At 39.3% G+C, this 26,647-nt stretch overlaps 4 protein-coding genes and 1 pseudogene across 4 annotated transcripts; 3 read left to right on the top strand and 2 right to left on the bottom strand.

Annotated features, from left to right (window-relative positions):
- Positions 1–2,139: 2,139 nt before the first annotated feature.
- On the bottom strand, positions 2,140–3,751 carry LOC130746511 (uncharacterized). The gene is made up of 2 exons (XM_057599158.1): positions 3,586–3,751; positions 2,140–2,925 (listed from the first exon to the last, which is right to left on the bottom strand). The coding sequence occupies exon 2, from the start codon at positions 2,701–2,703 to the stop codon at positions 2,140–2,142; it is 564 nt and encodes a 187-aa protein (XP_057455141.1). The 5' UTR covers positions 2,704–2,925; positions 3,586–3,751.
- A 20-nt stretch (positions 3,752–3,771) lies between these two features.
- Positions 3,772–5,949, top strand: LOC130711762 (norbelladine synthase-like; annotated as a pseudogene).
- A 6,648-nt stretch (positions 5,950–12,597) lies between these two features.
- Positions 12,598–13,443, bottom strand: LOC130746501 (uncharacterized). The gene has a single exon (XM_057599147.1). The coding sequence runs from the start codon at positions 13,441–13,443 to the stop codon at positions 12,598–12,600; it is 846 nt and encodes a 281-aa protein (XP_057455130.1).
- Positions 13,444–18,805: 5,362 nt separating this feature from the next.
- On the top strand, positions 18,806–19,207 carry LOC130746486 (uncharacterized). The gene has a single exon (XM_057599123.1). The coding sequence runs from the start codon at positions 18,806–18,808 to the stop codon at positions 19,205–19,207; it is 402 nt and encodes a 133-aa protein (XP_057455106.1).
- Positions 19,208–20,552: 1,345 nt separating this feature from the next.
- On the top strand, positions 20,553–25,848 carry LOC130711730 (ribonucleoside-diphosphate reductase large subunit-like). The gene is made up of 17 exons (XM_057561454.1): positions 20,553–20,867; positions 20,956–21,017; positions 21,120–21,207; positions 21,372–21,635; positions 21,758–21,998; positions 22,076–22,152; positions 22,264–22,434; positions 22,538–22,630; positions 22,726–22,875; positions 22,983–23,069; positions 23,177–23,341; positions 23,427–23,546; positions 23,735–23,937; positions 24,017–24,166; positions 24,243–24,390; positions 25,408–25,491; positions 25,579–25,848. Exons 1-17 carry the CDS (start codon positions 20,640–20,642, stop codon positions 25,672–25,674), a joined length of 2,427 nt encoding a protein of 808 aa, XP_057417437.1. The 5' UTR covers positions 20,553–20,639; the 3' UTR covers positions 25,675–25,848.
- Positions 25,849–26,647: the final 799 nt, after the last annotated feature.

Raw genomic sequence — 26,647 nt, 5'->3', positions numbered from 1 at the left:
TTTATTCACGAAGAATGCAAAAGTCATACTCCATAAATCTTCAAGTTGATGATTGGATATGAATGTTTACTTACTATCTGACTCGTGTGATATCAAGTGAAGAAATGTTGATTCATCTAAAACTTCTTACAAAGGCAAAGCATGAAGTACAAAGCTATATTGTCAATGCAATAGATTCACCCAGAAGTTTAATTTGAATATCGAAGAAGGATGAGGAGGGCACTGAAAAAGGACCCAAAAAGCAACATTAAACCATTGAAAAAAGGATCATAGGAGTAAAAAACCATTGTGCTTTGATTGTAGCTTACATGTTATGTAATGCCTATGGAGTTAGACACCATTTTAAAACAGTTAACTAGGATTGTATTTTCTAGGGAGACGGGAGTTAAAACTGGGTATTTATAGGCATGATTCTAACTTTTTAGCGTTGCCTATATATAATCAATATAAAGTTTTAAGACTTTTTTTTTTTCTTTAATAACAACTTAATCATTTTTTAATTTTAAATTTATTTTGAAGACCCTCTCCCTCACACAGCGTACTCACTACTCAGAGTCTCAGACCCACCCTCTTTCTCTCGCTAGTCGCTACCCAGGTCCACCGGCCACCACCACGCCCACGCCACACCACCGCGCCAGTCACCACCCAGCCGCGCCTCTTCCGGCCTCTCTATCTGACTATCTCAGCTTCTCCTTTCTCTTTCAGTCAGTGGGTTACTGGGTAACATGGTAAGGTTGCTACTTGCTAAATTGATTTTTGTGTGCAGCTAATTGATTGCTAAATTGATTTTTGGTGAAAATTGAAAATCCATGTCGTTGTTGTTGAGATCTGACGGAAGAAAAGGAAACATGATTTGGTATTATATGTGCACACATCCTCCCTGCTGAAAGCTTTGAAACAATGAAGGAGCAAGGGAATAAATTCCTTAGCATAATTAGTAGTTTCTTACCTTCTAAGTTCTAATTTTTAGGTCCATTGGGTTTAGGAAAGAAATTCTACCCTGATTTAACCTCTTATGATGTGGTAATATAACCTTTTTTTATTTCAAAAAAATATAACCTTGTAAATGGTGATTGATATGTTTTGAATTATGTTAAGATCATAAGATGTGTTGAAAACATTGATTTTAGTTTGGATTAGAGAGTTAGTCTTGAAGTGTTTTCTGCATTATGGAGTTTTAATTGCTTTGAGTTTTGCATTATGGAGTTCAAGGAGTCCTATGAAGTGTTTTATGAAGTGTTTTCTGATCTTGCTTTCTATGTGCTGCTGCTTTGAAATTTCAATTTTTCATGGATTTATAGCCTTTTAAATGGAATTTTGAAAGTTGGAAGATAGATGGTTTGAAATCACAATCGAGCAACCAAAGCTTCATGCTTGATATCTGAGACTGAAATGCTGCATAACAGCAACCAAAGCCTTTTCCCTCTGGGTGTAGTCAACTAGATAGATCAATTAATTCCATAATATAACCTGAGGCACTCTATATAGTTGGACCTTTTGGAGTCATGGGATTTTCTTATCAATTCATAAGGGCATCAACCAGAAGATGCAAAATGATTGCAGTGTGATAATGTTTCATGTTTCACACTGGCTGAAATAAGTGATTGTGGAGAACCTATGCTAATGAATACCCTTTCTCAATTATAATGCTTCTAGGAATGACAAATGTCAGAAGAATTAAGCAGTATAGTTGTACAATAATGACCGGATACTACTTTTAACCTTTCATTTATCCTTTAATTTTTTGACCATTTTTCTTCTTGTTTCTTTTAACACAAACAAACATCAGAAATCTTCAATCAAAGTGTGATGAGTCATCGGTTTGGACACTTTGTTCAATTCTTCTTCTGCTGCAGCAATTATAGAGTGCATGACATTAGTTTTTTTTTTGAAAAATAAAGGATTGTATTATTATCCACAAAAAAAAAAAAAGACCTTGAGGACAGAACCCCCCAAAGCCGGAAAATGAGGCAGACAAGGCACGCACGGACCGCTCGAAAGAAAAACCCAAAAAAGAATAACCATCCCCCACAGGGAACCCAAAAAACAACCCCACGGGCTATCAGCAGAGCTATATAAGCAATAACCAAGGCCAAAAAAACGTGAAACACCAAATGAGGCACAAAACCAGCCTGAGATTCAAGGCACGAAATGTTCCTCAAAAACCTTTTCGAGACCCTGTATAGCCTCGATGTCGCTCCCTTCAAACACCATACCCACAACCTTGCCGAGAAGCCACGCCTTCTTTGCTCGCGTGAAGAAACGCCCCCTGCTAACAGTTCCCAAATCCGGCACTGACGAAGAAGCCAATGGATTGACCAAAGCAGAGCCCTCAGCCAATAACAAAGAATCATCCAACTCACAAGTTCCTGGAATAAGTGACGAAGATCCCCCATCCTCCAAAACTGAGTCTCTAGCTTTAATTTTCCTAGGCCTCCCTCGAGAACGAGATGCAGAACCATTAAGGCCGCAACCCCTGGCCTTCTTAGGACGACCCCGACGCTTAGGAACACAAGAGCCCCCAACCACAACAGCATCAGGATCCACATCTGGAAAATCAACCCCAGAATGGCATCCACCAGCATCAAGGGGGGTGACCAAGCAAACCTCATTCAACCCCTCCGACGTACAAATAACACCACCATCCAATACAGAACCAGTAAGCACCTGGAAAAGATCTTCCAGAGCAAAAGCCTCCAACATCCAAGCACTTAAAGTGAAAGTTTAATGTATTCTCTTTTGTGGTCTCCCCAATTTATTGATTTGGAACCCCCTGACCCCCGGGTCCTGGATCCGCCACTGTCTTCAGTGCAAATTAATTTTTTCAGGGGTTAAAAAAAAATCTATACAAGGGGTAAGTGGAAAATTTAACCTTTTAAATTGAATCAAAATCCAGCGGAAGCAATGCATCTGAGTATAAATTTCCTACAAAGATGTGTAGACATGTTCCCCAAAAATGCAACAGATATGGTGGGGTGGTGACAGATAAACAAATCATAAGACATAGATTACCAAAAACACTTCATGAGGATGTAGTGTATACCTTTATGACCTGCTAAGGTTAATATGTGAAAATCAGTGCCCAGGGACATCTTATATTGTTGATAATCGATTTGATACTATTCAATAGTTGGTCATTTGAACTACTATTATCTATCCATTGGGTTGGGCATAAAGATAAGGTTTTACGAATGACTTTAGGAAATAAAGTTGAGAATTTAATAGTGTGTAGGTTATCTATCCATTAGGTTTTCCATTTCCCTTAGTAGTTAGGATTCTTGATTTTCTGCAAAACAAAAGCAAATGCAAAAAAACCTGTCAAAAAAATAACCAAATATAAAAAACTGAACCTAAAAATCTTGAAATTGATACTTCCCAGCTGGAAATCTACAACTAAACTACATCAAAATCTAGTTTAAGGAATGGATTTAGGAAAATTGCAATGGTTAATTATCACACATCGAGTTATGTGTGATAATTAAGCTATTTTTGTTCTGCAGCCTCAAAAGCCAAAAAGAAAAAAAAAAACTGATTTGATAACACTAACGTGAAGATAAAAATCCTAGGATTGAAAATCATTCATACCTCAACTTTCTTCATACATGAATTTGCTTTCTGAGCGAACTGAGGCAGGGAGAAATTCCAAAATTTATTGATATTTGAACAACAATTGAAATCTCCAATACAACTATAAGAACAAATTGAAAATCATGTGAAGAACAACTAGAGAGATTCGAGCTTACCACAATAGCAGATGAACGACCTGATTTTGATGCAGGTACAAGGTATAACACAAGTTTCTCAAGAAACCCTCGATAGACATTCGTCGTCGTTTATCGCCCGATTTGGCTCGCCTTCATGATTGGCCTTGGCCTCCACTGGTCGCGGTGGACATCGCTCGCTTCCTCTGGACGGCACTGTCGGGGTTCGTTGCCCACCGCCACTGGTTCGTTCGTATTCATCGTTCTCTTCTCTTGCGGCAAGAGAAACGAAAAGAATATGCTGGTATGGTGCCTCTGCCTATTAAAGGGAAAAAAAGGGAATGAAGGAAGGGGTAAATGCATGCGAAGTACTACTCTTTTAGTGGGAAATTATCACTGTATAATCAAATTAATACCAACCAATCTTTAGTTATCACGGATTTTAAAAATTCTCAAATAAATCACTGACAATATGCTTATTGGCTACAAATTTGTCGGTAAAGGCCACTTTTCTTGTAGAGTCTTGTCTCTCGACGAGTGACACTGAAGCAAAAGTAGGTTTAATCTATTTATTTATTTATCTCTGATTTTTTTGTTGTTATTGCCATTGGATTAGGCATCTTACGGAGTCTGTAACAAAAAAAAAGGCATCTTACGGAGTCAACAACGTACAGATTCTAAGCCAGGAGAACTTGTCTTCACATGCAGTTATCCTTTATCTCTGTGTGTTGTTTCATACTTCAGATATACACTATACACACCAGAAACACAGTCCATTGTCAAGAGCAACGTTTCTGTAAGAGATCATGTTTGGCAAACTGGAGCATGAGCTGGAGATGCATGTGCCTGCCTGCAAGAGAGGTATGGGATCTGTTTGGCACCCTTCGTATAGGCCAATTTGTTGAGCAAGAGATGACTGAGTTGTTCCAAAAGGTGGAGCTAATTGAAGGAGATGGAGGGGTTGGAACTGTCCTCAAACTAACCTTTGCTCCAGGTCATTTATTTATCTTAATTATATATTAATTCATATATTGTATGATATTAGTGCATGTTTTGAAAGTCTTTCTATAAATGATTATGAAACCAAAATCAATTCAGGGGCGGGGAAACACTTCTCTGACTAATTTCTAGGTGCTAGAATTAACTATTATAAGGAAGAATAAGCTAATTCAAACATGCTATTAGCTTAGCGTCACAACTATGCAAAAGAACTAATTTTCCGATGATACCCTCTAGAAAAACAAACAAGACTCACTAATCTCAAAGTATAAACATTGTTTAAAAAAAAGGTATAAACATGAATGCATAGTACTCACACTGATAGTGTCTTTTATATAATCTTGATGATCTCCAATGAAAAGAAAACTATTAGTTGAGATATGCTGTTGTTATATTTGATTACTAGTTGCAATTGTAAATTTACTAATTAATCAACATGTCTTTGTTACAAGTGGAAGGAGCTCAAATTTCTGAAGGATATGATATTGATTCAATCTTCAGATTCATGCACAGTGTATAAATAATACTATCGATTTCAATTCCCCCCAAAATTAAATTAAAAACTCACTTAGAGTAAATCTCAGGATGGTGATGATTATTTTATTTTTTTGGATACAAGGAAGGGCCAAGCCCTATTTTTAAATATTCATGTATGATGTATAATTAGGGGCCTTGCCCATAGTTAAATTATATTGATTGTTGAAGTTTTGGGGGTTAATTTGACTAGGTATACCGCTAACAAGTTACAAAGAGAAGTTCACCAAGATTGATAATGAGAAGAGGATCAAAGAAGTAGAGGTAGTTGAAGGAGGGTACTTGGAGCATGGATTCACTTTATACAAAGTTACCTTACATGTCATAGAGAAAGGTGAAGATTCAAGCGCGCTCAAGTCCACAATCGAGTATGAAGTCAAGGAAGAGGATGCAGCTAATGCCTCACTTGTTTCCATCCAGCCAATTGCAAACATTGCACAACTTGCCAAGAATTACTTCAGCAGAAACAAGGCTGCAAATTAAAAGAAGCAAAACAGTAATCATGTTTGTATCAACTTAACTTTTTTCTCAGAATCCATTATGGGAACCAAAAGCTACTCAAAAAAGCTTCTCTCCATAATTAATTTTGACTTTAAAATCAATTGTCGAAGGATTTTCAAACATTCACTAAATAATACTCGAGAATGGCAAACTCACTCCCTTGATTTGCCTAAGTTCATGAATAAATGATAAAGTTGTCTCATATGCCCAATCATCTACCATGTTTATTTGTTGAGCATAATTTATCAAATTTTGTTTCCAGTGTCCAAAAGCTATAGTCTTCATTAATAAATCACCAGGGGCGGATCCACATTACACTCAGGGGTTCAGATGAACCCCCTAAAAAAAAAATTTCTACATACCCACTTGTATAAATTCTTTTTGGAACCCCCTGAAAATTTTGATTTGCACCCAAGACCCACTCCTCTTTACCTCACACACACAGTCACACACACTCACTACTCAGAGTACCGGTAAGTGAGATAAAACACAAAAAGAATGGAGAAGAATCAATAACAGAAGCTTCCTGGCTGTGTTGAGCGTGAGTGCGGCGCACAGAGGAGATTGGAAAGGATATTCACGTACTAGGGTTTCTAAATAAGTATGAGTCTTTGGGCCTTTATGCTAATTGTCTGGATGCAAGCCCAATATTTTACTATTGAATTATTAATAAACTTTGTAATCTCTGCTAGCAGAGGGATGCAACGACAAAAAGAAGGCCCAAGATTCAAATTGGTAAAAAATAGGAACATGCATGCAATTGTTATATCTATCTCTTAGATTTATAATTACATTTATCTTTGCCATTTGCATCCATGTTAATTAGCCTAGTAGACACAAGTATATATTTAGCTTATTAATTAGATAGATATTAATTTAAGTGATATAATTTATGATGTAATTTTAAATATCACTTTCAATTTATCTCATGTTATTATTATTCCTATTTGATATAATAAATTTAAATATCACTACCGGTTCTCTTTCTCATTCACCAAAAAAAATTACTACCAGTTCAATTACGGTTCAATTTATTTTTGAATTTTGAAATGCTGTTTAGACTGATTTGAAGACCGATTTGTTATGCAAACATTGGAAAATTTAATTAGATTTATGTTTGAAACTTAAAATTAATTTAAAACTTGAATCTTAAAATATGTTATTTAATATTGGCCTCGGTTTTGTTGTGCACTTTCTATGGAGAAAAATAGAGGACTCTACTTGAAAACTTCATTATATTGATTATTGTTCTATATATCTTGTATTTGACATCTAGTTGAATAAACTGGTTATGATTGAGTTTATGCTTCAAGTTTTTATAGCTCTTTCCTTGTCTAAGATTTCAACTTCAGATGAACCACCTGCAAATTTTGTCTTTGGAGATTCTCTTGATATGGGGAACAACAATTACATAATGCAATGCCTTGTGCTGCCTGAGTAACAAGATGGGGCATTTAGGGAAAATGAGATATTGATAACATGACATTTTTTCAGGAGAGAGATAGAGGCGAATGAGAGAATTAATTTCGGGTTTAGGATTTAATTGTGATGCATGGGGTAAAATAGTTTTAGAATACCACTCAATTAGACTATGTTCACTTCTGTTTTCTCAATCCTCAATTTATTGATTTGATATTATTGTATTAGAAATTGCAATTGTTTACTTTTTTGGTATAGTGAAGTTGAGTCTGTTTTTAATTCTATAATAAACATATTAAAGTTGTTTTTAATTATATTTTTATCGATGTATTCATTTGAAAAATTTGAACCCCCTGACCCCGGGATCCTGGATCCGCCACTGTAAATCACCACAGTACTAATGCACTAGTTGGTCCAAAGGAGGTGATGGAGCCAGAGATGTTTCTGAGGATTTAATTTAAATCCCCAAATTGAATTGATTGTCAAAGATGAAGTAAAGGAAGTAATAATTCAAGTGCCTCTCAGGGTAAAAGCCACTATAAAAACACATAGAGTATCCACAAAAGTGTTACTGTTAGAATGCCCCATGAAAACCCTTTATACAAACATGCCATTAAACTCCTACACCCAGTTTGATCTTACAAGGAAAAAACAGGTGATGGGCTGAGGGCAGTAATTTTATCAATACTGTGCTGCAATTGAAGTAATCAGCTGAAATTTAGTGCACATAATTTGAAAATTAAAGTAACTTCATAATCTAAGGCCACAAAATTGACGCAGTTACAATACAATAACTACCACAAAGCCACTCCTAGTAACTGCTCCCTAATTGCCTTCTAAGTGAATGGCATGCCTTTCATATTTATGCTCTGAAACTCAAGTATTCTGTGACTTTGTGTACTTAAGAACTCCTTCAATTTGACGTTCAATCCTTTACTTCTAATGACTGCTGGTTCCTTATTTTACTCAAAACTTTTCATGCTAACACTTGTTACACTCTATCTATCTTCCTTATATTTGGATCCCAACACAGTTATCTTCATCAAGATAACATTGTCACGCGACAATGGACAACCATTTGTAGAAAAGTTTATTTGATAGTTGAATACGAACGGTTTCTCAACGACAAGTATGTCTCATTCCTCCCACCAATAGCCCTGCCATGCCGGGTGAATGACAATACAATCCAGTCTCCATGTGAAGATTCGCTCCTAACTCAATTAAGTTCCCCAGTAATAAATTATGCGTTGACAATGAGTTCACCAATTTCCACTTGATCTTTGATGAACATGATACCCCTCTCTTCAGTCTCTTGAAAACTACAGCAGGACATCCGAATCTAACCAATAAGTTGGTTGTCTTTAGCAGAGGTTAGCATGTTTTGCTGTCCATGGTAACATAGAGACACAAGTACGGCGCACCCGTTCACCAGAGGTGACATGGCCCAAGAATACACCTTGCTCCGTCGGGGCATGGGCCTGTAAATAAGCTCTGATTCCATATTAATTAATATATTTAAAATTGTAGGCATAAAAATAATGGTTACATATTATGAATTAATATAATTTTGGAGTTATATAGAAGTAAACAGTTCACGAATGAACTTTCGGTCAGTAGACCGGTGAAAAAGACTAAGTATATTGCTCAAGTGAGAAAAATATCATCTTGATACATACAGAAGACCCCCTTTTATAGTGGGTGAGTCTCTAACCCTAGCTCTCATTCCTATTACATAGTCCATTGACTAAAACGGATGGGTCGCGCTAATCAGGGTGGGCTTCTTGACTTTCCCGTCGGTCATGCTGTGATTGCGAGTCTTCCGTAATGTGATTGCGAGTCTTCCGTGATTGAGGTTGTGAGTCATCTGTAGTTCAGGTTATGAGTCATCCGTAATTGAGGTTGTGAGTCATCCGTAATCGAGGTTGTGAGTCATCTGTAATTGAGGGTGACCTGACTGTAGCATTGACTATGTCGTCATTCGCGGTTGAGTGAGTCTTTGGTATGGTCAAAGCATCATGCCTGTGTTGCCCTACGGTATTTTTGGATGTATGGGCCTCTTGGAGTAACAATACCGGCTCGGTGTCAATGTTATGTCCGCGCGGCCCAACCTTGAGACGACCCGGATGTGTCCCCTGAAATGGTCTGTCCAGCCTAATAATGGTGTCTCATCCGGTCCAAATCACGGAGCGGTCAACAGCCCCCCAAGGCTTGTGGCTGGAAAAGACACAAAAGCCTTAGACAAAATTGTCTACATTCAAACGGATGTCTCTCGCATGGAATTGGCCTTCATAGTCGATTGTCTCACAACTCACTCTTCCCTGTGTTTTACGGCTGTCTCACCGTTCACCCTTCCATAATTTATCAACACTTAGAAAAACAATAAAAGGCTAGCTCCATGCGTGATTGCGGAAGGATCCCCTACTACTGAGTTGACTCTTGAATAATTGTAGTAGGATGGGTCTCCTAAAGTAACATGACCGGAGTCAATGGGAGGATAGAGCTCGCTTGGGTAGGGACCAAGCGGCAGGCCTCGACATCCGACCAGAGTCGGAGGAGAGATTGAGGTCACTTGGGATGAAACCAAGTGGCAAGACGCCATGGCTGACCGGTGTCAGCAGAAAGATATAACTCACTTGGATTGAATCTCAGCGGCAAGGTTCGACGCCTGACCAGAGTCAGCAGAGATGGAGCTCACTTGGTTTTGAACCAAGTGGCAAGGCTCAACGACCGACCGGAGTCAGCGGAGATAGAGCTCACTTGATTTTGAACCAAGTGGCAAGCTCGATGTTTGACCGAAGTCAACGGAGATATGGAGCTCACATGGTTTTGAACCAAGTGGCATGGCTCAACGACCGACCGGAGTCAGCGGATATGGAACTCACTTGATTTTGAACCAAGTGGCAAGCTCGACGTTTGACCGAAGTCAACGGAGATATGGAGCTCACATGGTTTTGAAGCAAGTGGCATGGCTCAACGACCGACCGAAGTCAACGAAGATATGGAGCTCACATGGTTTTGAACCAAGTGGCAAGGCTAGTTCTTCTGAGTTTGTGATTTTTCATAATATAGGTCTCATAAAAAACTCCACCTTAGTAGGAGAGGAAAAAGTAATCTCTACTTTTATTCAACAAGATTCAAACGTCTAATACAAAACACACTGAAACAACAAAATCATAGATCGTTTTAAAGCACGGAGCACTTGATGTAGTTGAACTTCGGGTTGTTAGCATTCCAAGAGAGAGGTATAACACGGCCTGACTGTGTATGTTAGCACGACTGTCGGTGTTATGACTGGAACTACTATGAAACTCGCACCACGGGAGTACTTGTCTGCATTTTTCATATAATTAGTAGGAAAAAGAAATTTGAACAAATTCGGCAGCAAACGAGTTACCTCATTCCAGATTCCCAATAGCGTAAGGAATAACGTCTGGACAAGACAAAATTCCTCTTGAGCGATTGTGGATGGATGGGTCTCTGGATCAACCCGACCGGCCTAGGAAAAGTACCACGTCCGCCCGGTCCAAGTCGCGAGGAGATCCAGTCATGGTTAGTCTTCTTTCTCCTAATTCACGTGCTTCAACAGTCAGCTACCTCCACCACGGTCGGTTCTCTCTCCCCTTGTGTATGCTCGGTCGTCCTACTCTCCTGGTCGGTTGTCTCTCTCCCACGGTTGACTGTCTTACTCCGGGTGCATCTGAATCAACTTGTCGACGGAAGTCTTTCTACAAAACAAAGTAAATATTTTGATGGTAAGAAGTTTGGTGTTATACTTACACAGTATTTGCACATCCTTCCACCGGATTTACGGATAGCCTTCCGATTCAAACTTGTGGCAATGGACGGGTCAGCGTATTAGACAGCTCCCTCCGTAGCGACGGACAACAGGTTGGATGTGGTAAAGCACAAATGATTAACTCTTGTGGAGACCGGAATGTTTTACCGGGCCCCACGGTGGGCGCCAATGTTCACGAATGAACTTTCGGTCAGTAGACCGGTGAAAAAGACAAAGTATATTGCTCAAGTGAGAAAAATATCATCTTGATACATACAGAATATCCCCTTTTATAGTGGGTGAGTCTCTAACCCTAGCTCTCATTCCTATTACATAGTCGATTGACTAAAACGGATGGGTCGCGCTAATCAGGGTGGGCTTCTTGACTTTCCCGTCGGTCATGCTGTGATTGCGAGTCTTCCGTAATGTGATTGCGAGTCTTCCGTGATTGAGGTTGTGAGTCATACGTAGTTCAGGTTATGAGTCATCCGTAATTGAGGGGGACCTGACTGTAGCATTGACTATGTCGTCATTCGCGGTTGAGTGAGTCTTTGGTCTGGTCAAAGCATCATGCCCGTGTTGCCCTACGGTATTTTTGGATGGATGAGCCTCTTGGAGTAACAATACCGGCTCGGTGTCAATGTTATGTCCGCGCGGCCCAGCCTTGAGACGACCCGGATGTGTCCCCTGAAATGGTCTGTACAGCCTAATAATGGTGTCTCATCCGGTCCAAATCACAGAGCGGTCCATAAACCTTAAAGATTGAACTTAAACCTCACTTAAAAGTGTCTAATGATGACACACAAAAGTTAATCCCTAAACAAAAATACCGGACGAACAAACAACCATCAACAAGTGATGCCATCACCATCATAGACTTCATTTACTTAAACTCATTGTAATAAACTATTAAATTTTTACATAAACTATTTAAATAATGCCACATTTAGATAACCCAATAAAAGAAAACACAAATAAATAAAATAATTGCACTTCTAAAAAAAAAAGACATTCATCATGAAAAAACGTTCAAATTTATGTTTTTTTTATATCTATATAAAACTAATTTGGTTATCTTAATTCTTAAATTATCTTTTAATAAACATAACAAAAATAACACATATTTTAAAATTTTCACATATAAACAAATATGAACGGCCACGATACTAGTTAAATACAAGGGTAAATTTGAAAAATATATTTAATGCTTTATGCATATTAGAAAGGACTTACATTTAGGAATAATTTTTTTTAAAAAAAATATGACTTATATAAGAAACAGATGAAGTGCATTTTATGACAAGTAAGAACATGATTCATATGGGTGGTCCAGAATCCAGATTTTAATGTGGTTCACCGTAAATTTTTCTTATTTTATACTTATTTATATTTTATTATAATGATATTTTGTGCACTCATGAAATATTGGTTGATATATAAAACATACTAATTGTTATTTTCATCATGATAATTTATGTTAAAGTATTGTTTATCATGTTAGTCATGATAAAATAAATATCATAGTAAAACTCAAATGTGTTAGCCTAATGTAATGAAAAATAAAATAACTCATAATTACATTACAAAGTAGAAAATGCTTTCTGTTAATAAAAAAATAAAAAATACTTTCTGTCTTTTTTTTTTTTTGATAATAAGCAACTGATGTTATTAATCAAAAATAGCAAAGTATACATCAACAGATAGGATAGGCTCCAACACAGCTGGGCATTCCTCAAGCCAAACATTACAAAAGCTAGAAATAGCAAACTTAGCTAAACAATCCGCAGCTTTATTAGTAGTTCTACGGACGAGCACAAATTGGAAAGAACGAAAAGACGAAAGCATATTATAACAATCAGCAATAACTAAACCCAAATAAGATCTATCCTTCCCTTTACGTTGCCAAGAACCATGGAGAACAACACAATTCGTTTCAAAGACAACAGCCATAAACCCCAAGTCAATCGCAAGCATCATAGCCCATCGGAGAGCCAAAGACTCTGCCACAGCAACTGATGAGGCCCTGTCTCGCTTCGCCGACACACAAGCAAGGATCTCCCCATGCGAATTCCGCACCACCATCCCGAGACCCACCGCCTCCAAAGCTGTATAGGACGCATCAGTATTAATCTTCACCACACCAGCACTTGGAGGTTGCCACACATTCCCAACACCAAGGCGGTTAACGTGAGCAGCAGACACGGAAATATCAGGCTCCAACGGCACCACACGCATAGAATTTGCACGCAACAGGACTTGCTCCAAGGTTAACCAACGATCATCAAAGACCCACATATTACGCCGTGCCCACACCGTATACAGCAACGTAAGAACTACAGCCAGCACCCACTCATCATCTAACGAGGCCAACTGCATGAACCAGCTCTCAAACGTAAACCCTGCCGGACAACCATCACGAAAGTCCAAGGGAAAGGGTGAGCGGAGCCAAACCGGAACTACCGTGGAACAGAAGAAGAGAGCATGCTCCAAAGACTCTTCAGCCTCGCCACACATGGGACAAATCACGTTTCTGTCTTGGTCAAACTTAAATGAACACTTAAAAAAACAAAACTTAAATGAACTCTTCTAAAATTGATGAAAACAAAAAATCCACAAAAGGTCGCTCACTATTTTATTTTTACACTGTGTTTGGATAGGGGTATTTTGACGGGATGAATAATGGATGCATGGAAAAATCTATGTTTTCGTGTTTGGATAACCAACGAAAAGGAAAATGAGTGAAAAACTACACCAACAGTTCCAGTTCGTAGCCAGTTTCTCTCCATATTTGCCATGAAAATGGCTAAACGACAAAAACTGATTATGAAGGTCCATGCCTATCCTTATATTTTTTTTAGGGGAAACGAAATTATATTAAGAATTCAAAGAACCCAATACATCCGCCTGAATGAAAGCAATTAAACCCGGGGGAGCATTCTCCACCCAATCAACATTAGAATAATTGTAAGCCAACTTTGAAACAAAATCAGCTGACTGATTACCCTTCCTCCTAACAAAACTGGAAGCAAAAAACTCAAAATAAGAAGCTAAAATCTTGCAGTCATGAATAACATAAGCAAAATAAGAAATATCCTTGTCTATCATATGCCATGCATTAACGAGAACTTGGCAATCAGATTCGAAAACCACACGCTTGAGGCCAAGAGAAAGAACTTTCTGAAGCGTCCAACGAAGACAAACCGTTTCAGCCATGAGAGGTGATGTAACCGTGGTGAGCGGTCCACAAGAGGCAGCTACGAAGCTTTCTTCCCCGTCCTTCACCACCAGCCCCAAACTAGCACCTCGAGTAGCATCGAACGCAGCGTCAACATTCACCTTCAGCAAACCAACACCCGGCGGAACCCATCGACCATCTCGCGGAGGAGAAACCGGCGGAGACACGCGAGGCTTTGCTGGAGCCACCTCGAGCAAGGACCGACTATGCTGCAGCAGCCATCTAACATCATGTTGTTCCCCCTGAAAAATCAGCGTGTTTCTCCTCTCCCATAAAGCAGCACACCTCGCGAAAAGGACCTTCAAAGCCTCATCATCAAACTCGTCAAAAATCTGATGTAGAACAGTAGAGAACTCAGCAGGTTGGTGGGGTAACAGAGCATCAAACCTACAACTCAAAGAAGAAGCAAACCAATATGGCACTACGTGACAACAAGTGAAAAATGCATGCACCAAGCTCTCAGGCTCCAAACCGCAAATAGGGCAGAGGGTGTCAATATCCAGTCCACGAGAGCTGAGATTAGCTCTCACTGGGGCAGCACCTCTACACAATCTCCACATCAGCTCCTTCACCCTGGGTTGTGTCTCAAATTGCCAAAACTGTTTCCAAAAACCAGCCGCATCCTCATGACTTGTAGACGATGAGGCTGCTTGCAAATTCTCCTTGTTTTGAATGAAACAATATCCAGACTTAGCTGAATAATAGCCATCTTTTGTACCTGGCCAAAAAACATCATCCTCAATAGGGAACAAAGGCAATGGAATTGAAGCAATTTGCTCAACAACCATTGGTGGAAAAACAGTAGACAGAACTGTCATGTCCCATGAATGGGATCCGACATCTATCAAGTGTGAAACATAATTCACATCTGTTACCGGTGTGGTTGAAACTCCCACTTGAGTGGGTGAAAAATTTGGTATCCAGTTATCGTGCCAAACCTGCACTTTGGTACCGTCACCAATCTTCCACACACAACCTGTTTTAAAACTCCACCTGGTCCGGCAAATGCTAGACCAAACATAGCTTGGCCTATGCCCCTTGTGAGCATCCCAAATTGAAGAATTTGGATAGTAAACCGATTTAAAAACCTTGCCAAACAAAGAGTCTGGTCTTTTAAGCAACCTCCACCAATTTTTTGCGAGGAGGGAATCATTAAAAGATTTGAAATCTCGGAAACCAAGGCCCCCCTGAAGCTTAGACACTTTCATCTTGGACCAGCTTAACCAATGTAAATCGTTTCTATCTGAATCATTACTCCAGTAAAACTTTGAAACCAAACTCTCAATCTGAGAGCATAAACTAACCGGAAGGGCAAAAACAGACATAACATAGGAAGGAATTGCCTGAGCGACAGATTTGATTAAAACCTCTCTACCTGCTCGAGACAAAGTTTTCTCCTTCCAACCTTTAAGTTTTTTCCAAACCCGATCCTTCACAAACCTGAAAATCTGAGACTTTGATCTCCCTATGATAGTTGGAAGCCCCAGGTACTTCTCGTAACGTTCCACTGCCAACACGCCTAATCGGAAGGTGAGCTCCTGAACAATAGACGGTGACACATTCATGCTACAGGTAAGTTGGGACTTATCCAGGTTAATCTTCTGCCCTGAAGTCCTCTCAAAAGTCTCAAGGATCTCGACCACACAACTTGCCTCCTCCGCATTAGCCTTTGCAAACACTATACTGTCATCGGCAAACAAAAGATGAGAGATGATTGGCGCCTTCAGAGAAATTTTAATCCCTAACAGCAAGGAAGAGCTGACCACCCTCTCAATCATGGCTGAAAAAACCTCTCTGCAAAGAATAAACAAATACGGCGACAACAGATCTCCTTGCCTCAGGCCACGCTGTGGTTGGAAAACCCTTTGAGGCTGACCATTTAGCAAAACAGAAAAGCTCACTGTCGAAACAGACTACATAATCAAACTAACCCAGCTCGCGGGGAAACCCATCTGAACCAAAGTACTCGGGAGAAAAGGCCACTCCACCCTGTCATAGGCCTTAGACATATCCAGTTTCAGAGCCATTACCCTTGCTGACCTGATGCTTTCTTCTTCATATAGTGGAAACACTCATGAGCGATCATAGCGTTATCAGTAATCAAGCGATCGGGGACAAAAGCACTCTGAGTTTCTGAAATAACCTCAAGTAAAATAAGCTTCAACCTATTGGCAATAGTCTTAGTGATTACCTTAAACACCACATTGCATAAGCTGATCGGCATGTATTGAGATGCATGGGTGGGCTTTTTCATCTTAGGGATGAGAACCAGGAGGGTATGATTGATCGAAGCCGGAGAGATCACACCATTGAGAACCTGGAGACATAGATTGGAGATATCATCACCCACAATGCTCCAAAACCGCTGATAAAACAAAGCAGGAAGACCATCTCTCCCAGGGGCTTTAGTGGGATGCTTCTGGAAGAGAGCAGTCTCAACCTCTTCCCTTGAGAACGGGGTAGACAAAGTGTTACCATGGTGATGCTTGACCCTCCCTGCAACCAAAGAAGTGACCTGCCCAATCCCAACCGGGTTGATAGACCTGAAAATATCCTCAAAATAAACTGTCAGTACCGAGGCGATGGCGGCCTCATCTTCAAAAGATGTTCCAGAATCATCCTCAATGGAAAGAATGGAGTTACGCTTTTTCCTCTCCGAAGCCTTTCGGTGGAAGAATTTTGTATTCATGTCTCTATGAGTCAACCAGTTTGCCCTTGCCCGCTGGCACCATCTAACCTCTTCAAGTTTCAACAAACGATCCAAATCACCAGTTGTTCTCTGAGTGTCCTGAACCACAAGCTTTGTTTGCGCACTCTGCTGTGAAGCCGTCAAAGTTTTTTTAGCTTCATCAATCTGTCTAGGCAATTCACCAAAGGAGGCTCTCCCCCAATCCCCTAAAGAGGAGGAGAGGGAAGAAAGCTTGTCGGTAACCGCCACTGCTGACTGACTCCACACCTGAGAAATCAACTCTGTGCATTCCTCTTCCTTATCAAGCCACATCTCTTCAAACCGAAACAACCTGGTCCTCTTTTGCTTCCTACGTCAACTGCGGCCTCGAGAGAACGAACAATCCATCACTATTGGGCTATGATCCGACTGGAACCGTTGTAAATGATGGGTATGAGTTCTCGGCCAGATAGCACTCCACGCCCCATTGATAAAAGCATAATCCAATCTCTCTTCAATCGCGAACGGGATGTGCCTATTATTTGCCCAAGTAAAGCGATTCCCCGAGAAACCAACCTGCCTGAGATCACAATCCTCACAAGCGCTTCTGACATCCATCAGGTGAGCAAGATCAATTGGGTCTCCACCCTTCTTGTCCGGTACCTCCATCAAGTCATTAAAGTCACCAAAGCATATCCACGCCACCCCATCGGGAGGCTTCAAACTACGAACAAGGTCCCAGGTTCTTGGCTTATTGACCTGCTCAGGATAACCATAGATAGCTGACACCTGCATGGGACTTTCATGAACATCAACCTGCAAAATAAAAAGAATATGATTTAGAGAGAAAGAGGTGACATGAATATCAACCTCATTCTTCCAAAATAAACTACGGCCACCCGCACGCGAGTGGCTAGAACCATTACAGTCAACCGGGAACAAATTAGTAAAACCACTGCCACAACGCTTATGCAAAAGCTCCGAAGCAGACAAAAGAGTTTCCATCAGAAACAAAACATCGGGATCTTCTGAGTGGATGAGCTGGTAAAGAGCCAGTACTGCCTCTGGGTTCCCAAGCCCACAGCAGTTCCACGATATCATTTTCATTGTGACTGGCGGGACTGCCTTGCAGCCTCCGGCGGAGAAGAAGAAAAAGACTGTTTCTTAAGAGGAGGAGAAACAACCCCAAAATCACTGTCTGAACCACCTGATGTACCAACACTGTCACGCAAACCACCAGTATTTTTACCACTCCCAGATTCAGATATTACAATCCCCTTGTAAGAGGACCTGGAAACCATCTTCCTCTTGGTATTAACCGTAGCACTCTCTCGACCCCCTCGCTGATCACCTTCTGGATTTGGCACCATCCCTTTAGAGCCCAGCCCTTCCTCCTCAATAGCGTCTGGCCCCGGAGCAAGAGGTTCCCCTTTACCACTGGACCTTCCACCTTTTGGGCGTTGTTTTTTGGTCGAGCGTGGTTCCTTTTGGTTGTTACCTCCACGACTCTTCTCCTTGAAAGGAGCAGCCTTCGCTGGCCCTTGGATCACGTCCTCCGGAGCCTCTTCCTGCTGCGCACAGAGCCATTCGCCAAAAGGGAAAACTTCAGGAGCACTAGCATGGTGCGTCGGAGGCAGCATGTGGCAATCCTTCACGAGATGCCTACCCTTATTTACAATAAATAAAAATTGGAACATTAATTAAAATAAATTTTTTTATTAACATTTGAGAGATAAATTAAAAATAAAATTATAATAATACTAGGCAAGAGTTGCATGGTTTGTTCACCCCTTGGGATTGAGGGCAAATTCGATCAAGGTCAGCTTCAGGGGATGACTTTGCAATATGTGTGATACTCAATCGCCAGAGAATCTAGCTCTGTTATTCCAAGGGCTATGGGTTATTTGGAGGGCCAAGAACACATGCCTTTATGATCGATATCGGTGGGCCCTGCTGTAGCTATCACTGGTGCTATGCAGGATTATCAAGAGTGGGAGGAGGCTCAAGGGATCTCAACTGAAAGAAACCAGACATCGATTGAAGATAATGTGAAGTGGGAGCCGCCGCCAGCAGGTAAATTAAATGTAAGCATCGATGCAGGTTGGACTGGGGACTATTCTACCGGGTTTAGCATGGTAGCTCGTGGGCATGATAAGGCTTTTATGGTGGCTACAACGTCTTTGGAACCGACGCGCTTGGATCCTACAGTGGCTGAGGCATTAGCGTTGAGATGGGCTCTAGCTCTTGTAGTCGAGATGGGTATGGATAACATTGTGTTCGAAGCTGATTCTCTTGTAGTTGTGAATGCAAAGACAAAGAGGACGTGCAGACCAGACCTTGCTCATATTCTGCATGACTATTATCATCTGGTTTAGTCCTTTACTTATTTTGCAATTTCTCATGTAAAAAAGAAAGCTAACTACCCAACACATGTCTTAGCTTCCTTGGCTAATGTCTTCCCTGCCAATGTTTGGTGGGATGACCCCCCTTTTCCTGTTGCCATGCTTTAGTTGTTGATATTATGGCTTCTGATTAGCGAAAGGGATTAACTTTTCTTAAAAAAATTCATTTTAGACAACATTTAAAAATTATATTATAGTAAAATGTAGAGGTGTCAGCGGTTCGATTTGGACCGGTTTTAGGCGAAACTAAAAACCGATCCAATCAAAATTAATTGGTTCGGTTTCGATTGATTGTTAGGAAAAAAAAATCAAAACCGAACCGAATGAAACCGATAATGAACGGTTTAGATCCAATAATGAACGATTTGGATCGGTTCGGTTCATCGGTTTCACACTATTTTTTTTTTGTCAATATCAATTCCACAACTTTAAATATATAGCAACCACATATGATTCATAACTTCACAACGCATAAAAATGCCAAATCAAGAATTCAATCATAACTTAATCCATAATCAACAACTTAAGTACTTAACAATGTAGAAATAAATAAATTAGTGTTTAATATTAGTACCATTACAAATTAACAATATATAGAAAACAAAAATATAATAAGTCTAACAAACATGAAAAGTCTAACATAAACAATATTTCTCCAAAACATTTCTTTAATATATATATATATATATTTTAAAATATTTTATAAATAAATATATATATCATCTGTTCGTTAGTTTTAATTTTTTTAAAATGTGAACCGAAAAAATCTTCATTGGTTTTTATCGGTTTGGATTAGTTTTGAACCGAATAACAAAAAAAAAACCAATTCAATTGTTTTGTTTCGGTTGGTTCGTCGATTTCATCGGATCGACCAAATCCGATGAACACCCATAGTAAAATGATAGTATGAATGATTTGTAGTGAAAGGATAGTATAATAATTATTTATCACACTCCTTTTCATTATTCTGACTTATCTTTCCTTTAATAATATTTCCTCTCATATTCATTCATCTCATTTTCACCTTTACATATCTTGGGCAAATTCATTTTTCAAGGAGTGCCGAGGAAGCTTAATAACACCACAAAAGAAAAGTGCTGAAGAAGGATTCTCTCTCAGCCGTCCAAACACCCTTTCATAACAATCCAACGGTTCTCCCCAACCAGCGCGAAATAATTAAAAACAATGGCGCGATGGTTAGTTTTACCAATTTTTGCACTCGCATTAAAACACCGAAACACTTTATAATTGGCGGGAAAACTTAACCAAGTTCCTTTCAAATTTTCAAAACCCTTCTCCTCTCTCAACCATTCTCTCTCTATATATATTCACGCAATCACGCGATTGTTCTCAATTCTCATCACAGTGGTGGTTAGACTCAGACTCAGAGAGAAGAAGAAGAAAGATGTATGTGATAAAGAGAGATGGGAGGCAAGAACCGGTTCATTTCGATGCGATAACCGCACGCATCAAGAAACTCAGTTTAGGATTGAACACTGAGCACTGCGATCCCGTTTTGGTTTCTCAGAAAGTGTGTGCCGGCATCTACAAGGGTGTTACCACCACTCAACTCGATGAATTGGCCGCTGAAACCGCCGCCGCCATGACCACCAACCACCCTGACTACGCTTCTGTCAGTTCCTCTCTCCATTTCCCCAATTTTTTGTAATAATTTTGTCAATTTCTGCGTTGATTGATTGATTGTTGTTTGAATTTCTCAGTTGGCTGCCAAAATCGCTGTTTCCAATTTGCACAAGAACACCAGAGAATCGTTTTCCGAGACGTAAGTATGATCGAAGAAATGATGATTGTTTGTTTAAAATTGTTCAGTTCAGCTAGTGGAATTTTGATGTATTTGTCATGATTGAAATTTTGGTGGATTTAGGGTTAAGATCATGTATGATCATTTTAATGAGGAATCTGGAATGAAGGCTCCTCTAATCGCTGATGATATTTATGAAATAATCATGAAGGTACATGCTTATCTTGTAATTTTTTACCATAGATCAGAAGATTGGTTTAATTTTTATTTATTTTTTGTGATTATTTGATATGAAATGTCTATAGGTTTGTTTAGCTATTGTTCTTTTGTTTGGGGTGATGAATTCAAGTTTTCATATTTTCTGTTTGCTTATAGAATGCGGTGCGATTGGACAGTGAGATCATCTATGGCAGGGACTTTGACTATGATTATTTTGGTTTCAAAACCCTTGAGAGATCCTACCTCTTGAAGGTACAAGGAAAGGTTGTGGAAAGGCCTCAGCACATGTTGATGAGGGTTGCTGTTGGAATTCACAAGGATGATATTGAATCGGCTGTCAAAACCTACCATTTGTTGTCTGAAAGATGGTTCACTCATGCTTCTCCGACACTTTTCAATGCAGGAACACCTAGGCCTCAAGTATGATTTCAGTTACATCTCCCCTTGTCTTTGTGTGATTTCATCTCCCTTTTTTTTAGTGATGTATTTGTGAATTGATGATATGAGAACTCATTTAAGTGACTGTTTTTGTGAATTGGCAGCTGAGTAGTTGCTTTCTAGTGTGCATGCAAGATGATAGTATAGAGGGTATATATGAGACTTTGAAGGAGTGTGCTGTCATCAGTAAATCAGCTGGAGGAATTGGTGTCTCTGTTCACAACATTCGTGCAACAGGAAGTTACATTGGTGGGACTAATGGGACATCCAATGGAATCGTCCCCATGTTGCGCGTGTTCAATAATACTGCCCGCTATGTTGACCAAGGGGGAGGCAAGAGGAAAGGTGAATAATTGAGTAATTCCTTTATTTAATGACCCCTCCTAAGTTGCCTTCCTTACATGACTACATGGTTCTTATAGGTGCATTTGCTGTGTACTTGGAGCCATGGCATGCTGATATATTTGAGTTCCTGGATTTAAGGAAAAATCATGGAAAGGTATGATTGGAAATGTTTAAAGGTTGTTGGAGCAATTTGCTTTGGTTGTTGCAATGGAGTTGTATGGACATACTTTATTGTTATCTTCATGTACTGGTGTCATATTTGCAGGAAGAACATCGTGCTCGGGATCTGTTTTATGCTCTTTGGGTGCCTGATCTTTTTATGGAAAGAGTTCAGAAAAATGGAGAATGGTCTTTGTTTTGCCCCAGGGAAGCACCGGGTTTGGCAGATTGCTGGGGTGAGGAATTTGAGAAGCTTTATCATCGGTATGAAAAGGAAGTAAGTTAAACTCTGACAAGTAGGCTTATTTTCTTGCATGTTCAAGGTAGTGCTTTTCCTTATTAGAAGGCCTGGTTTTTACTAATTTTTATCATGGATGTAGGGAAAAGCAAAGAAGGTTGTTCAGGCCCAGAATCTGTGGTTTGAAATATTGAAGGCACAGATAGAAACTGGAAACCCTTACATGCTTTTTAAGGTTAACTGCTCAATCTCTACATGTTTTTGCGTCACTATAATTTGAGTTTATCATTTTTGTGTGTAAAATGAACCCTACATTTTTCATTGTGCTAGGATGCTTGCAATAGGAAAAGCAATCAACAGAATCTGGGTACAATAAAGTCGTCTAACTTGTGTACTGAGATAATTCAGTATTCAAGTCCAACTGAGACGGCTGTATGCAATCTAGCATCAATTGCACTACCACAATATGTAAGAGAAAAGGTAAGAGTTCTCTTGTATGCTCCTGCTCCCATGTATTTTGGGATATGATTTGGTTTCTAGACCTTTTTTTTCCTTCTCGATTTGAATATTTTTCCTCCGGGCTATAGGGTGTGCCAGTGGAGTCTCATTCATCTAAGCTTATTGGGAGCACGGGCTCTGGAAATCGGTATTTTGACTTTGATAAACTAGCAGAGGTATAATAACTGATTTTCTTGTGCTGTAACTTGTATACTTTCCCTTGTATCATTATATATTACAAGACTTGTGATGGTTCTAATTTTGTTCTCATGACTTATTACAGATTACTGCAGTAGTCACAACAAACCTGAATAAAATAATTGATGTCAATTACTACCCAGTTGAGAATGCAAAACGGTCAAACTTACGGCACAGACCCATTGGTATTGGAGTTCAGGGACTTGCTGATACATTCATGCTACTTGGCTTGGCATTTGATTCACCAGAGGTAAATCTTGTTTTGGGGGCTGATGTTTGTATCCATTTTGAGTTCGCTGTACCTCAGTATGATAGTTTACTCATATTTAATGCAGGCTCAACAATTAAATAAGGAGATATTTGAGACTATATACTATCATGCTCTAAAAACTTCATCTGATTTGGCTGTGAAAGAAGGTCCCTATGAGACATATAGTGGTAGTCCTTTAAGCAAGGTATGCCAACTTAAGAGGATTTTCAATGCCCTCTTTTTTGAATCTTGAAGTGTAATTATACTGCCTTGTTTTTTTTGATGCAATGGCGCAAGCATCGCATGTATATTGAACTTGCAGTCAGAGGTCTAAAATTAGTAATGTTCACATCTAAGATGTTTAGTTTCTTATGTGACTTCCATATTGGCTAGGGAATTCTTCAACCAGACATGTGGGGTGTGACACCCTCCAACCGTTGGGATTGGGATGCACTTCGGGAGACGATATCAAAGAAGGGTGTACGAAATTCACTTCTGGTGGCCCCTATGCCAACTGCATCTACAAGCCAAATTCTTGGAAATAATGAGTGTTTTGAACCATACACTTCAAATATCTACAGTCGTAGAGTTTTGAGGTTTGCTTCCCCATCCCATGTTATTATTCTGTCCTGGTTTATTATTGTCCTATTAAATTTGCTTACTATTTGTCTTCAGTGGTGAATTTGTTGTTGTGAACAAACATCTTCTTCACGACTTGACTGAAATGGGATTGTGGTCTCCTACAATTAAGAATCAGATAATCTATGAAAATGGTTCGGTTCAAAATATTTCAGAAATACCTGAGGAACTGAAGGCCATATACAAGTATGAGATTTATGATTTCTCAACTTATCAAAGGTTTGCTTAATGTATGCGCCTTAACATAATTTTGTTTGGGCAGAACTGTTTGGGAAATCAAACAAAAGACGTTGGTAGATATGGCTGCTGATCGAGGATGCTACATAGATCAGAGTCAAAGCTTGAATATTCACATGGATCAACCCAACTTTGGGAAGCTAACTTCCTTGCATTTCTATGCATGGTCCAAGGTAGCAGCAACTTTAATATTGGAGGAAGTTAAATTTTGAAAACAGAACTGTGGATGGTTTACATTAATGAAAAATGCTAACAACTCTCACCTTAATAAGAGACTATTTTTGGGGGTCTTGGCATGATATATTTTTTAGGTTAATTCTAACAGGTCTTCTGATCTCTGGTTTTACCTTCAAGTGATTGTCAATATCACAAAGGGGATAGTAAAAAGTGATAACTATATTACTTATGCACAAATATACCGTTTTTAGTTAGGCTTAAATACTCTGTAGGTCCCTGAAATTGTACCCCGTATCAAAATAAGTCCCTGAAAAAATTTTTTCCGATTCCGGGTCCCTAGAAAAATTTGTTTGATCAAAATAAGTCCCTACGCCGGAGAAGACAGTGGTTGCCTTCTCATTGTTTCCACAAACCATGAAATAACATGTTTAAAACACTCCTAGACCTTCATATATCTGATCTGGGCGAAGAAATCGCAAGAAACAAAGCTAAAACGAAGAAACCGAGAAGCTCCATAAATTCCGGCGAGAAGAAATCAACTTGCGACTGGCCTTTTCTCTTCAACTGTGACGACCCAGCCCACGAGACCACCACCACTGAGTTCCTGAGGACGAGACGAAGCCGGCCCAACACCCTGGTCGTAGCGCCGCCATGACCGCCGTCGTCAGCCACCGTCTTCTCCGGCGTAGGGACTTATTCTGATTAAAAAAACAATTCCAGGGATCCGGAATCGGAAAAAAAAAATTCAGGGACTTATTTTGATACGGGGTACAATTTCAGGGACCCCTAGAGTATTTAAGCCTTTTAGTTATTCTGCATTGGTGTTTGTTTTTACAAAGTTGAAATAGTTCGCATTGTTATTTACTTGCTAATTGGCATTATTCTTTTGGACATGCAATACCACTACTTTTTTTTTCTTGTCTTAAACTACATCTCTTTTGCTGAGAATTCTAGTGTTAGAGACCTATAATTTGCTGATTGACTTTATTTTGCTTTTTGTCTGGGCATCAAAGGGTCTAAAGACAGGAATGTATTATCTCCGAACACGAGCTGCAGCAGATGCTATTAAGTTCACTGTGGACACCTCTGCACTCAAAGTAATAAGAATACTTTGTGATCAATTTTTGCATTCATCTGATTTCATTTTCACATGTAGATACTAAATATTTTTGTTGTGAATGCAGGAAAAACCTAACACGGAGTGTGATGTTGACACAAAGATGGCACAAGTGGTGTGCTCTCTAACAAACCCTGAAGAGTGCTTGGCTTGTGGGAGTTAAAGTGCTCCAAAATACGCACATTTGTCTAGATTCATTTCAGGCCTAGACAAAAGCAGGGGTGAAAGTTATTTTAAGATTTGAATGCCAAATCATGTGTTAAATTTATCAAGCTTTGTACAGTACTTTAATATGTATTTGTTTACCATTATATATGATGTTTTAGCCTTTTAGGTACTCTCATATAGTCAAAATATAGCTACATAAAAAATTGAATCCGGATAATCATATGATCTTTAACAAAATTTAGATAATTGGATATATATTCAAAGTGTATAAGCTTTATTTTGTAAGGCCTAGTTATGGGAAAGCCATGAATTTTGGTTTTTTTAGTAAAGGAATGTGGGGGATGAAATCTACAACCAGGCATGGATTGAACGTGCATTATTTGATCAATTGAACGTTACAGTCAAAGGGCAAGAGCCTAAAAAGAAGCCTGAAAGCCCAAGAGCAACAGTAACGTGTAGCTCGATCCACTAGCTAGCTTGTTTTGACCAAACAAAATTTTTTGACAAAAACATAGAGAAGAAAAAACACTCGATCCACTAGCTAGCTTGTTGTCCTATGTTGTTTGACATTCATTGCATTAAATGATTTGGTGCTTTGACAAAAAAATTGATTTGGTGCCGTGTTCTCAAAACCGCGAGAGCCATCAATCGAACGCTCGATGGCTAGTTGGCTGAGTCAAGATTACAATAAACAAAAATTAACTTTTAAACTTGCCCCATTGTTTCAACGCGTTGACCTTGATCTATTTTTATTTTATTGTTTTTTTTTTCAAAGTATCCTTTCACCTTGTTTGAGTGTTTTTTCCCGATAAGTATTAGAGGGTCCGTTTAGAAGAGCTTATTTGAATTTAATGTATAACATAAGTGTTTAAGTAAGTATTTGAGATATTTTATGCAAATAGTTTATGACATACCTATAAGCTATTTTAAGCTTATTTTTATAAGTTGTTCAGATTACCTTATGAATA

Source organism: Lotus japonicus, chromosome 1 (genome assembly GCF_012489685.1).
Source record: "Lotus japonicus ecotype B-129 chromosome 1, LjGifu_v1.2".
Classification (NCBI taxonomy): domain Eukaryota; kingdom Viridiplantae; phylum Streptophyta; class Magnoliopsida; order Fabales; family Fabaceae; genus Lotus; species Lotus japonicus.
This window is presented reverse-complemented; position numbering and strand designations above follow the sequence as displayed.

Bases quoted from the DNA above. Each gene is read 5' to 3' on its own strand.
- LOC130711730 (XM_057561454.1), top strand. From the start codon at position 20,640: ATGTATGTGATAAAGAGAGATGGGAGGCAAGAACCGGTTCATTTCGAT. The intron at 21,636-21,757 runs GTATGATTTCAG...GTGAATTGGCAG, and splicing joins CAGGAACACCTAGGCCTCAA to CTGAGTAGTTGCTTTCTAGT. The intron at 24,391-25,407 runs GTAGCAGCAACT...TGGGCATCAAAG, and splicing joins ATTTCTATGCATGGTCCAAG to GGTCTAAAGACAGGAATGTA.
- LOC130746511 (XM_057599158.1), bottom strand. From the start codon at position 2,703: ATGTTGGAGGCTTTTGCTCTGGAAGATCTTTTCCAGGTGCTTACTGGT.
- LOC130746501 (XM_057599147.1), bottom strand. From the start codon at position 13,443: ATGTGTGGCGAGGCTGAAGAGTCTTTGGAGCATGCTCTCTTCTTCTGT.
- LOC130746486 (XM_057599123.1), top strand. From the start codon at position 18,806: ATGCAGGATTATCAAGAGTGGGAGGAGGCTCAAGGGATCTCAACTGAA.